This window comes from Oncorhynchus kisutch, linkage group LG8, assembly GCF_002021735.2.
Source record: "Oncorhynchus kisutch isolate 150728-3 linkage group LG8, Okis_V2, whole genome shotgun sequence".
NCBI classification, from domain to species: domain Eukaryota; kingdom Metazoa; phylum Chordata; class Actinopteri; order Salmoniformes; family Salmonidae; genus Oncorhynchus; species Oncorhynchus kisutch.
Genome location: NC_034181.2, coordinates 46,566,301 through 46,579,721, shown reverse-complemented (window position 1 = coordinate 46,579,721; position 13,421 = coordinate 46,566,301). Strand labels below are relative to the sequence as shown.

Below are 13,421 nucleotides of genomic sequence, written 5' to 3'. Positions count from 1 at the left end.
GCTACACTGACTAGGTCATGGTTTCAGGGCTTAAACCACCATGAGCATCATCAATTGCAGCAACAGTTACTCACTCAAAAGACAAACCGTTCTCTTTAAACTGCATTTGGAATGTGGCTATCTAAATATTTCCTTGAAAGTCTGATTCCTCAAAGATAAGGTATTTTTATGCCACATATTTATGGCCGCATAAAGACAGCCTATGGGATTGCTCCAGCATGCTCTAACCCAGACAGAGGCAGGGACAGACAGGGACCAGAAATCAGTGCATGCATTTCTAACAAACTGGTTCTTTGTTCTTCCTCGTGGCCCTCAAATAAGGACCATTCTGCCAAAACCCCAATTTAGACAGGCCCACTAGGCTAAAGATGGACCAGTCCATCTGGCATTTGTGTCTCTGTCCAGTCCATTTCGGGCCAGAGACATAAATGCAGACTCTTGTGTTAACAACACCATAGAGTCATAGAGAAGAAGGCGCACCAGCTTGAAACAGAAACGTATCCCAAGTTAAAGGGCTGTATTGAATTTTGATATCCCCTGTACATTTGATTGCTAACACAAGGTACAGCCATGCATAAGCACAATCATTTATCTTTCCTATCTTTCTTTCTGTCATACTGTCATATCTCTTCTTCCACTCGTCCACCTAATGAGCAGGTAGGCACAGCCAAGGCGTTTTCATCACTTCCAGACCCAAGCACAGTGGTTATGGAAATGATTGTCCCTGAGACTCGAGGACTGCGAAATCCTACTCAGCAAAGCTGATGTGAAATGCAAATGTACTAACGAGCAGAGAGTAATGCAATTATGGAAAATAAATATTGTCATGCCCAATTTAGTGTTCATTAGTCATGTATAAATTAGAATCACAAATTAAATCAAGCCATGGAGTGGCACTAATTTCGGATAATTTTTTTGAAAATGCATTTTGTAATAAAGCTAAATAAATCTTAGAATGAGGGTCAGTTTACCAGTAAAATAATAGTTTACTCCATTAACATTATACATTTTTTTATTTCACATTTAATTTCCTATGTTGCCGAGATCCCTCTCGACCCACCTATCAAGCCACAACCAACCATGCACACACCCTCATCAATAACCCCTCTGCCATGCTCTCCTCTCCTTCCCTTCCCACCTCTCCTATCCCCTCCTATTCTGTCCTCTCAGCTGGTGTCTGTGTGTTGTTGACTGGGTCACGACATCATAGCCACGCCACAGGAAGCCGGGTGCTCAACAGAATGCCTGTTTCATCTCTTCAGCTCGACAATAATGAAAGCTTTTGATCAAGGCAGCGAGGCCTGTGTCGTCTCAAGTCTGTTCCCCATCATAGCACCCCACCCCAGCTTTCTATCCCCCTCTACACCCTACCCATGACCCCCTGCACTCACAACAGCTTTCATGTGTCAGGTTAACTAGTGAGCCTGTCTGGCCAGTGGTCATATACAAAGAAGCTCAGTAGCCCCCTGCCATCTTTATTAACCTTCAATACAGGGACCCTGACTGACCAGTGTGTCGGTGCCTGGGGTTCAAGGTCTTTGTAATGGAGAGCATTGAGAAATCAATGTGATTATCACATCACTTAATTTAGCACTCAAATAGTCCTATCAAAATTGCCCTTTACTTTGGTTAGGTACTGCATGGATATTGGTTGCATTGTTCAAAAAAATCATATTTGCATGGTATTGATTTTAAAGAGTGAGTTTTGTAAAAAGCTGGGTAGTAGTGATCTGTTGCGAGCCCTCATCCTCTTTGAATATTGAACTGATTTGGCTAATTCACATAAAACTGGATATAGAGTGCTGCATTATAAACTTTGAACTTCATACCATTTACGGAATCCAAGAGTTGTAGTGGTAGCCTAAAGCTGCCATGGTGAAAGTAGTGGTGTCTTAGCCATGTTGTTTAGTTGAGCCCTACACTTCACCCTGCCCATGGCCCACAGTGACGCTGGGGACTGTGCTTATGGACCGTGGTTACGGTCGGCAGGGTGGTGGTGGTGAGGTCACATCCTGCTGGGCCCGGTGCAGTGTGTCAGAGTGACCCAGTATGTCTGCAGTCAAGAGGATATCACTAGGAGCCATCAGCTTCCTCAATATACTGCACTACTGCCCTTTCTCATTAGGAATATCCCTTCTCTCCGGTCCTCAATATAGGCTTCGTCCCAAATGGAACCCTATTTCTTTTATAGTGCACTACTTTCGACCAGGGCTTGAAACCATATGGTCAAAAGTAGTGCACTGTAAGGACTGCTCCCTAGCTCGCTCACACACAGACAGACATACAACAAGCTTACAACGTGCATACAAGCATACACAGACCAACAAACACTGAGTAATGTCACAGCTGCTATCAGTAGTATGATATCAATCGCATTAGGCTTGTCGCAATTAAGCTAGTGTTCCTCTTTGAATGAAACCTGTACTTTGCACCTGTACTGACCTCGCCTTCTGGATGACAGCGGGATGAACAGGCAGTGGCTCGGGTGGTTGATGTCCTTGATGATCTTTTTGGCCTTCCTATGACAACCGGTGCTGTAGGTGTCCTGGACGGCGGGTAGTTTGCCCCCGGTAATGCATTCGGCAGACCACACCACCCTCTGGAGAGCCTTGCGGTTGCGGGCGGTGCAGTTGCCATACCAGGCAGTGATACAGCCCGACAGGATGCTTTCAATTGTGCACATTGTGTCCATTTCAGTTTTTTTAGTGATGTACAGTCGTGACCAATGTTTAAATGTTTTAAATATAAATTTTCACAAAGTCTGCTGCCTCAGTGTCTTTAGATATTTTTTTCAGATGTTATTATGGAATACTGAAGTATCAAAGGCTTTTATTGACAATTACATGAAGTTGATGCAAAGACTCAATATGTGCAATGTTGTGCCTTCTCTTTCAAGGACTCTGCAATCCGCCCTGGCATGCTGTCAATTAACTTCTGGGCCACATCCTGACTGATGGCAGCCCATTCTTGCATAATCAATGCTTGGAGTTTGTCAGAATTTGTGGGTTTTTGAGCCTCTTGAGGATTGACCACAAGTTCTCAATGGGATTAAGGTCTGGGGAGTTTCCTGGCCATGGACCCAAAATATCAATTTTTTGTTCCCCGAGCCACTTAGTTATCACTTTTGCCTTATGGAAAGGTGCTCCATCATGCTGGAAAAGGCATTGTTCGTCACCAAACTTTTCCTGGATAGTTGGGAGAAGTTGCTCTTGGAGGATGTGTTGGTACCATTCTTTATTCATGGCAGTGTTCTTAGGCAAAATTATGAGTGAGCCCACTCCCTTGGCTGAGAAGCAACCCCACACATGAATGGTCTCAGGATGCTTTACTGTTGGCATGACACAGGACTGATGGTAGCGCTCGCCTTGTCTTCTCCGGACAAGCTTTTTTCCAGATGCCCCAAACAATTGGAAAGGGGATTCATCAGAGAAAATTACTTTACCCCAAGTCCTCAGCAGTCCAATCCCTGTACCTTTTGCAGAATATCAGTCTGTCCCTGATGTTTTTTCTGGAGAAGTGCCTTCTTTCCTGCCCTTCTTGACACCAGGCCATCCTCCAAAAGTCTTCGCCTCACTGTGCATGCAGATGCAATCACTCCTGCCTGCTGCCATTCCTGAGCAAGCTCTGTACTGGTGGTGCCCTGATCCCGCAGCTGAATCAACTTTAGGATACTTTTCTGGCGCTAGCTGGACTTTCTTGGGCTCCCTGAAGCCTTCTTCACAACAATTGAACCACTCTCCTTGAAGTTCTTGATGATCTGATAAATGGTTGATTTAGGTGCAATCTTACTGGCAGCAATATCTTTGCCTGTGAAGCCCTTTTTGTGAAAAGAAATGATGACAGCACGTGTTTCCTTGCAGGTAACCATGGATGACATAGGAAGAACAATGATTCCAAGCACCACCCTCCGTTTGAAGCTTAGAGTCTGTTATTCGAACTCAATCAGCATGACAGAGTGATTTCCAGCCTTGTCCTCGTCAACACTCACACCTGTGTTAATGAGAGAATCACTGACATGATGTCAGCTGGTCCTTTTGTGGCAGGGCTGAAATGCAGTGGAAATGTTTTTGGGGGATTGAGTTCATTTGCATGGCAAAGAGGGACTTTGCAATTAATTGCAATTCATCTGATCACTCTTCATAGATTTCTGGAGTATATGAAAATTGCCATCATAGAAACAGAGCAAGCAGACTTTGTGAAAATTAATATTTGTGTCATTCTCAAAACTTTTAGCCACGATTGTATATGCCAAGGAACTTGAAGCTTTCCACCTACTCCGCGGCAGTCCCGTCGATGTAGATAGGGGGGTGCACCCTCCGCTGTCTCCTGAAGTCCACGACCATCTCCTTTGTTATGTTGACGTTGAGTGAGAGGTTGTTTTCCAGGCACCACACTCCCAGAGCCCTCACCTCTTCCCTGTAGGCTGTCTCTCCCTGTAAGCTGTCCCATTTGTTGTCCATTTTGCATAACGCCTCGATGATTTCCAGTACTTCCATTCTCCTTTTCCTTCATCAGTTGCGATCAGATAAAATGTGTCACCTAAAGATTCAACAATAGAAATAATCATAATAATGTATTATTACTCTATGGGAACAAACACACACACTCACGGTCCACAAACACACAGCTCCCACTGAGCTGCCTGGGGACGAGCTGCGTTTGTATCTCTGTTTTCCTCCTGGTACATGAATTCTGCATTCTGTTCATCCCAATGTTTTAGAGACCTGTCCCTGTTCAGGCCTCTGCTTCTATGTGATCACTGTTAGTGTTTCTGTGTTGCGTCTCTGTGTTGTGTTTCGTTGTGTTGTGGGATGTGTTGTGTAATGATTAACACGGTGATGAGGCATCCATGTGATGAATAGAGTTCAGTAGAGTTAGTCCTCTACTACTGGTCACAAACTCCAATGAGGCTTTGCTAATCTCTACCCTCCAAGCAGATATAGGATTGTGGTGTTTGGGGGTCTCTTAAATGAAAGCATTTCAATCCTTCAATGTTGAAGGATTCATTTCCAACACAAACAGATTGCCAGATGCATTTTGACATATCTAGCACATACATTAGTTCATGTTAGTGTTGGGATAGGTCCCTTGTTCATACGCACAACAGTAATATAGGCTACACACAGTATGGCCCACTGTGTCTTTTAACCAGTGTAGTTAAGTTTATTGGTTTCCCTATTAGCTGTTACTCATTCAGCAGGTACTCTTCCTGGGGTCCACACAAAATGTAAAATACATGGCACAGTACAGGGCAGTTATACAATAGCACAAAGGCAATACTACCATAAATCCTTATCCTCTGTTCACCAATGTATCTCCTTTGCTGCTATATGGTATGACTGTGCTTCTGTGGCTATATACATGTACCACAGATGTTGATGTTACTTGGAGTCGTTTGGGTGGTGGGTGGTGGATCTGTCTTGCTATATACCGTGTGTAATGATAAAGGAAGAGAGGGTGGCTAAGGAGTATTGGACACTACACACAATGAACGGCCACTTTGTTCACAATGTTGAGCACAAAATGTTTGATCATGTCTGATTTACTGTCCCTGCTGGCTGAAGCTCTCATTCCCTTTTGGTTTTGTTTTGTAGATAAGTACACTGTGTTGAGGGTAAAGCGGGCGAGGGAGAGCAATACAAAATGCCATTTTTCACCCTTCCAGGTATATCTTCGAAGGCTCCTCCTCGGACGTAAAAAAAAAAACCCACAGAGCGTTTGTGTGTGTGTTTGTATGGGCTGACTGTGCTGTCTTTTCTACTCACCCCTGCCTCTCCTCCGACAAAATCCCTCCTTCATCCTCCCATTTGCCTGCTCTCATCCTTTCTCTGTCCTTGTGTACGTCTGTCTGCCACTGTCTCTCTGTCCTTGCACAAACACCCACAAACACACATACACAGACACAGGCTGATGGCACTTCCGCCAGGCAAGCTGAACCGTGCCACCACCAACATGACACCCATCACGACATCCTCCTCACCACTCTCAGGACTGCCCCCTCCCCCCATTATCCCCAGTCACCCGCATGCTGTGACATCCCGTGTGCCTTGATCATCCAGCACAGGGTTGAAACCAACGACGATCCCTCCCAACTCGTCCCTAAAATAAGAATGACCTCTTTCGCTGCCTCTCCTCCCACCTCCAGGTTATACCTATGACAGAAGCTTTAAATAGGAGCGGATGCTACAACCCAGATTGTCATATTTATTGCTTTTCTGCTGACAACAACAAAACTATCGCATTGATGACATTTCTAGTCACTGGCACTACCTGCCAACATGTGAGCTATGATGCCTTTCCTCCACTAGAGGGCTTGCAGCATGCTCTCGCCGACCAAGCGTAATACGGTTAGGTGTGCAGTCATGTAATGGGTTAACAGGTGCATGTTATGCTCTATAGAAATGTATGTTTAGCTAAGGTCTGCAGTGTAAATCTGTACATTTCAATTCATATGATGAAAGTGAGTCCCTCAAACGTGAATGAATTCCCCCCCCAAAATGGAAGCCTACACATCTGATTGAAACAGAGGCCAATCGCTTAGAACACTTGTTAACTCTGTCTTATATTTTGCTTTGTGTGTTAGCAAAATGCTACTACACATAACACTCTTCAGTTGATCCAACAGGCCGGTCCTCTCGTCGTACGGTAGTTACCCATAAGGTGAACTGGCTCTAGCAGTCAACTGACTGGCCCTCTGTCACTCACTGTTTTTCTCTCACCACCTCCTTCCTCGTTCCTTTACTTTCAACCACCCCTCCTTCCTCAATCCCCCCCACTCCTGGGTGTGTGGCATGAACAGATCACCACAAACAGTACCCCCTCCTGCCCCCTCCCCCTCTGAGATGGAGAGGGTAACCCGGGGCAAGACCCCCCTCCACTCCACATGGTCAGTAGCTCTGTCAGTGACTCTGTGTTTGTACCCACCACCGGGGATGCCCTCTCCCAAAATGGAGTAAGCGCTATGTGTTCCTCCACCTCCATCCAACGGTACCCCACTCCCTGTTCCCCCACAAGGGACACAATCATCTTGCATCTTTCCTCTCAGCACAAGCATGAAACTCCTCTCTGAGTGTGACCATCACAAAGATGTGAACCAATCATTTTATGTGGATGTAGTAGTGCTATTTATATGTCTGTATCACATATGGGAAAGATGGGTAAACCCCTTTCCCCTCCAACTGTATTCACAAAACCAGTCATTAAATACATGTAGCTACCTTGCACTTTAACTAGTGTGTAAATGTAAGCATCTGCACACATTTAATGCCTACGCGACAACGTTGCAACATGTTGCAAAAACAAATGACTGAATCCTAATCTGACCGTTGTGTCGCATTTGTAATCTATTTTCTCGCCGACTTGCTCCACAAGGAGCGGTCAGTAATTAATAAGACCATATTAATGCTTGATTGGTTGTTCGGCATGGCATGCTCAAATCTAACAGCACGTTGCCTTTAGCGGTGTGTGTGTTTGGATTCCAGAGGAGCTGCAACCCCCTGTAGACCCTGGAGATATACAGTGGGGAGAACAAGTATTTGATACACTGCCGATGTTGCAGGTTTTCCTACTTACAAAGCATGTAGAGGTCTGTAATTGTTTATCATGGGTACACTTCAACTGTGAGAGACGGAATCTAAAGCAAAAATCCAAAAATCACATTGTGTGATTTTTAAGTAATTAATTTGCATTTTATTGCATGACATAAGTATTTGATCACCTACCAACCAGTAAGAATTCGGGCTCTCACAGACCTGTTAGTTTTTCTTTAAGAAGCCCTCCTGTTCTCCACTCATTACCTGTATTAACTGCACCTGTTTGAACTCGTTAGCTGTATAAAAGACACCTGTCCACACACTCAATCAAACAGACCAACCTCTCCACAATGGCCAAGACTAGAGAGCTGTGTAAAGACATCAGGGATAAAATTGTAGACCTGCACAAGGCTGGGATGGGCTACAGGACAATAGGCAAGCAGCTTGGTGAGAAGGCAACAACTGTTGGCACAATTATTAGAAAATGGAAGAAGTTCAAGATGACGGTCAATCACCCTCGGTCTGGGGCTCCATGCAAGATCTCACCTCGTGGGGCATCAATGATCATAAGGAAGGTGAGGGATCAGCCCAGAACTACACGGCAGGACATTGTCAATGACCTGAAGAGAGCTGGGACCAGTCTCAAAGAGAACCATTAGTAACACACTAGGCCGTCATGGATTAAAATCCTGCAGCGCACGCAAGGTCCCCCTGTTCAAGCCAGCGCATGTCCAGGCCCATCTGAAATTTGCCAATGACCATCTGGATGATCCAGAGGAGGAATGGGAGAAGGTCATGTGGTCTGATGAGACAAAAATATAGTTTTTTGGTCTAAACTCCACTCGCCGTGTTTGGAGGAAGAAGACGGATGAGTACAACCCCAAGAACACCATCCCAACCGTGAAGCATGGAGGTGGAAACATCATTCTTTGGGGATGCTTTTCTGCAAAGGAGACAGGACGACTGCACCGTATTGAGGTGAGAAGGGATGGGGCCATGTATCGCGAGATCTTGGCCAACAACCTCCTTCCCTCAGTAAGAGCATTGAAGATGGGTTGTGGCTGGGTCTTCCAGCATGACAACGACCCGAAGCACATAGCCAGGGCAACTAAGGAGTGGCTCCGTAAGAAGCATCTCAAGGTCCTGGAGTGGCCTAGACAGTCTCCAGACCTGAACCCAATAGAAAATCTTTGGAGGGAGCTGAAAGTCCGTATTGCCCAGCGACAACCCCGAAACCTGAAGGATATTTGTTTTAGATTTCGTCTCTCACAGTTGAAGCGTACCTATGATTTTTTTAAATGACATACCTCTACATGCTTTGTAAATAGGAAAACCTGCTAAATCGGCAGTGTATCAAATACTTGTTCTCCCCACTGTATGTCTGTTTGTGTGTTCTCCTTACTGCAGCTCAGACTTCTCTGTCCCTACCTATCTACCTCTCCTTACCTTACCTCCTTACCTTACCCCACCTATCCCTTTCGGCCCATCACTTCAATCCCATCTCACTCTTACTTCATCTCACTGTCACTCCATCTTTGTCTATTTTCCTCTGTGTTTATCAATCTCTATTGGTCTCTTCTCCTCCTCGCTCATCAATCCTCGTTTCCTCCTTCTCTCCTCTGACTTTTTTCCCTGATCTCCCTCAATGGATGTCCTCACTACTCCTCAATCGACAACCATACTCATGCATCCCTCTTCAATCACCTCACCGTTCCGTCACTTTCTCCTTTCCTACTTTTCTCCTTTAACAACCTTCACTCATTTTCCTCTCCCTCCTCCTTCTCCCCCTTTTATCCTCACTCTCCTTTGACCCTGTCCTCCGCCACCTCTCTCTCTCCCCTCGCCCCCTTTCCTGCGCACCCTGTCCCCCCCTGCAGGATGATAAGGAGATCGACCTGGAGCACCTTCACCGCCGGGTTAACAGCCTGTGCACAGAGGACGACAGCCCCCACAAACAGTTCTCCACCTCCTCCATTGACCTGACGCCACTGGACATGGACTCTATGCCGGCCAACCGGCAGGCCCTGGAGCAGATCAGCGACTTCCGAAACACGCACATCACCACTACCACCTTCATCCCCGAGCAGATCCAGACCCTCAGCCGCAGCCTGTCTGCCAAGGCCCAACAGGGCTTCGCCTTTGGTCCCGTGCAGGACCACCGGACTGGGGGGCCCTTCAGGCAGAGAGCCCCCAACGGAGGCTTCTTCCGCAGCCCCATCAAGACTATGTCCTCCATACCCTACCAGCCCACTCCCCAGCCCAACTTCGGCTACGGCAACGACCCAGACCGGGGCACGTCCATATGAGGCGAGAAGGAGTAGGCCGCACAGCGAGAGAAAGATGAAATTAAACGCACTCAAAAAAAATCTATGTACATAGGAATCTTTTTCAGTTCTGATTTTTTGAGGGGCTTTGCTTTTGTTTGGTGGGGGTTTTCCTGCTGAAACCTGGTGGTGAGAGGTCGGGGACTTGAATATTTGCTTTATTGTCATCTTTCTCATGGTTGTCTAGGGATCTTTTGGGTGACGGGGCTCTGTTTTCTCTTTTTCGTTTCATGGCATTTGAGGACTGCCTTTCTGAAGAAGCTTTTGGACCCAACAAGGAGGATATGTATTTGTTTTTTACAACAGAAAACACTTTTCTGTTCTTGAGATCTACAAATCGGCAACAACCCTATGCTCATTTGAAGGATGTTCTTGTCTTTGCCTTTCAGCATATGGGACTCCATCACACTCAGTTCTCTGGTGTTGATCATCAATGCCTGTACTCCAAATCTGAAATCTGCACCAAAATGGGTGTCCATTGGCTCCACTGCCCTGCAGACTGAGACCTCACTGTCTGAGCTTTGGGCACGCTTCGTCATTTTTGTGCACATAAGGCTCCATCAATTCCACTGCACTGTACCAGTGCCCATTGACCTGTATTTGATTGTATGTAGTTTGGATATTTTTTTCTCACCTGTACTGTGCTGTCTATTTCAAGGTTAGCGCCTCAGCCTCTAAACAAACACTTGAGAGATGCATAGATGGACAAAAAGGAACTGAAAATATAAGATAAAAGACAACAGAAAAAGGACTTTAAAAAGCAGCTGAGGCTATTGTATGTATTTTATTGAATTTGCTTTGAAAATCTATTTCAATCCGTGGAATGTGTTTGGTGAGAAAGTCACACAAAAAAAATGTTTGGAGCTGTCTCATTGTTTTTTGTCTACCAATTTTGAAAAGCGCTAAATGACTGCTATAGTCTTACTCTGGTTTGCATCATTAATCATATTCAATAAAAACATTTTTTTTACCTAATTTGTAGTTCTACCAGGGCTCAGTCAGAAAAAAGTCGCATTTCATTCTCCAGTCCACTAACTGACTGCTGTGTACCTGTAAGGGCAAACAGTTGAGCTCAGAGTGAGGAGAACCCCTTTCAGATAACATCCACAGTACAAGCCATATCATTGCAGGCTGGCTTCACCTTGCCAGTTTCCTGCTTCAACAGGATTTCTTGCCATTGGAACTGTAGAGCTGATGGCATTCATTTTGAAAGATCTTTCTTCATTTCTTAAATGTTAAGGGTACTGTTTATCTAACTTTTTTAAAAGTGCCAATTGTTTAAATGAGGCCATTTAGGTGCAGTTTGGGGGGAGGGGGTAAAAAAAAACAATATTTTGTGAAGGGAAAAGTGGAAACTAACCTTTTCACTAACACTGTATTAATATTTAATAATGTTTGTTGTTTAGAATGAGCTTTCAGTTTGTTATCTTAAGACTAAACCGCAAATGTTGTGCGTAGAGAACCGAAGCAGTGTTTGATGCAAGCATTCTAGATGTCCTTTTCTTAAGCTACAGTATGGCTATTGAATGACAATAGGACACAGACAATGTTTAAAGACATTTTATTTACTATTAATGACAGACACATTATGAAATATGTATATTTTACATGTTGATGCTATATTTGTTTAAAAAATAATAATAATATATCATATGAGCATCGAGTTAGCAGTCACCCTATACATTTGGTTTCCCTCAGTTCCAGCCCACACATAAGCTTTCTCATGTCATCTTGAGTTCATTTTGATTTGCTGGTTAATAACAGAGGAGGCAAGTTCTTAAAAAGAAGCATGCACAACTTGCTATGCCCGTGACATGTTTTATTTCATACATAGAACGTACAGGATTACTTGATCAATTTTCAACTGATTATAATGTGCAGTATTTAATATAGGCCTATTTTGTTGTATATGTGTTGCATATTATTCAAACGGAACAATCTGAGGCCTCTGTTACAAGTGGCAAAGCTTTCTGTGTATAATTTGTCTAATAAACTTGTTTTCTACAGCGGTATGGTTTTTGTAGTCTTTGCTGTGACTGCATAGGCCTTGCCGGTCAAGATGTTTCAGTTTTCCGATTTCTATGTATGCACAATTTACGCTCAAATCTGTGAATGTTTTATAAGTGAGGTTCCCCAGGTTCTAGGTTATGTTAATCTTCATCCCAGTGTGGTCTTCATCACTTTCAATGACACATCATAAGGATACTGCCTCTTGGAACAGCTGGGCCCATTACTGGGTTGGGAGAGCACATCAGATACCAAGCAAGTCAAAGTCTGTCTGTTTGTGCCGTCATGCCACCACTTGTTATGTTTGGCGTGACAATGAGTCATAAGGTGTAGACGAGAGCACAACTTATCTGGGACCAGGTTTGCTGGTTTATGTGTAAAGGAGGTGCTTTTGTTAACTCAGAAGACATTATTCTGTACCTTTTATGAAACTCTGGGAGTATTGAAATGGTATCTGTGAAAGACCATCCAATAGCTTTTGAAACTACAGTTTTGTAAAAGTCATTTTTGTCCGTTCTTCACAATATGGTGAAGAATCTAATCAAGGGGATGTCAGCGTTTGAAAATAGTGGTATCTTATGGTAGGCTAACTATCATTACTCAAGCAATTGTGTTGTTTCATTTTTAAGCAGGATGTGGCGCTGTTTCACTGGAAACCATTTTGTAGACAATGTTGTGCTATCTGATCTGAAGAGAGAGAGAGAGAAAGAGAGAGCCCCATTGAATTGCGAGCGCGAGAGCGAGAGTGCGTGCACGTGTGTACATCACTTTATTTATAATAGAGACTTTATTAAACCAAATGGAATATGAAACTAAAACATGAAGGTTATTTTTCATGGTATGCACTTGCCATTGCCTAAAGTTGTGCCTAAAAACAAAAGGCACCTAATCATCCAACTTCTGGCTGTTCCAAGAAGGCCTTAGAATTCCAAAGTAAATAAATACCAATGGTACACAGATACATTATTTTTATTAGGCTATTATTATGATTATTGTTGTTATCGTTATTGTTATTAGTAGTACTAGTAGTACTAGTAGTAGTAGTAGTGTTCTTATTATCAGCCTATTTCTGCATCCCTCCAGTGCACCTCGTTTCCCCGGAGACAGGAATGGGGTGAGCAGCATGCAGACTGCATCACGCTGGAAGCCCCCAATGGTTCACATTTTGAGCCCATTTTCCAAAGAGTCCCCCAAGCGTGTCGAATGGAACATAGAGTCGCCATTGTGCATGCGACATTTTAATAATCGACAGCTACAATATCCAACCTGTTGTTTGCTTTAGGAGCCATTCCATGCTCACTGGACGGCCACTTGTAGGTGGAGAGACGGACCTAGGCGCCAGTCCCCAAGCCTCGACGCCTTATGAATACATGAATAAAAAGTGAAAAGATTCATGTAATTTAATCTCAGAAATTGTAGGATGTTGCCCGCTGTCCTGCATGGACGGGCTGGTCTCACATGTTTGATATTGCTAAACTTTCAGTCGGCTATAGTATTTTACAGGCTACAATTATTTCCGTTTTTCCTTAGGCCTACCTCATATGGCCATTCGAATAAG

General features: G+C 44.3%; 1 protein-coding gene across 4 annotated transcripts in view; it reads left to right on the top strand.

Moving 5' to 3' along the window:
- LOC109895605 (glutamate receptor ionotropic, delta-2-like) overlaps positions 1-11,866 on the top strand; it is a 521,177-nt gene extending 509,311 nt beyond the window's left edge. For 2 of the 4 annotated variants that reach the window (XM_020489443.2, XM_031830443.1), the window contains one exon: positions 9,410-11,866. In XM_020489443.2, the coding sequence (XP_020345032.2) occupies positions 9,410-9,838 (429 nt within the window). In that variant the 3' untranslated portion in view covers positions 9,839-11,866. Of the gene's footprint in view, positions 1-5,594; positions 5,666-5,900; positions 7,756-9,409 lie in introns of those variants that run through there. The other 2 variants (XR_004210832.1, XM_031830442.1) reach the window with 2 other exon arrangements.
- Positions 11,867-13,421: the final 1,555 nt, after the last annotated feature.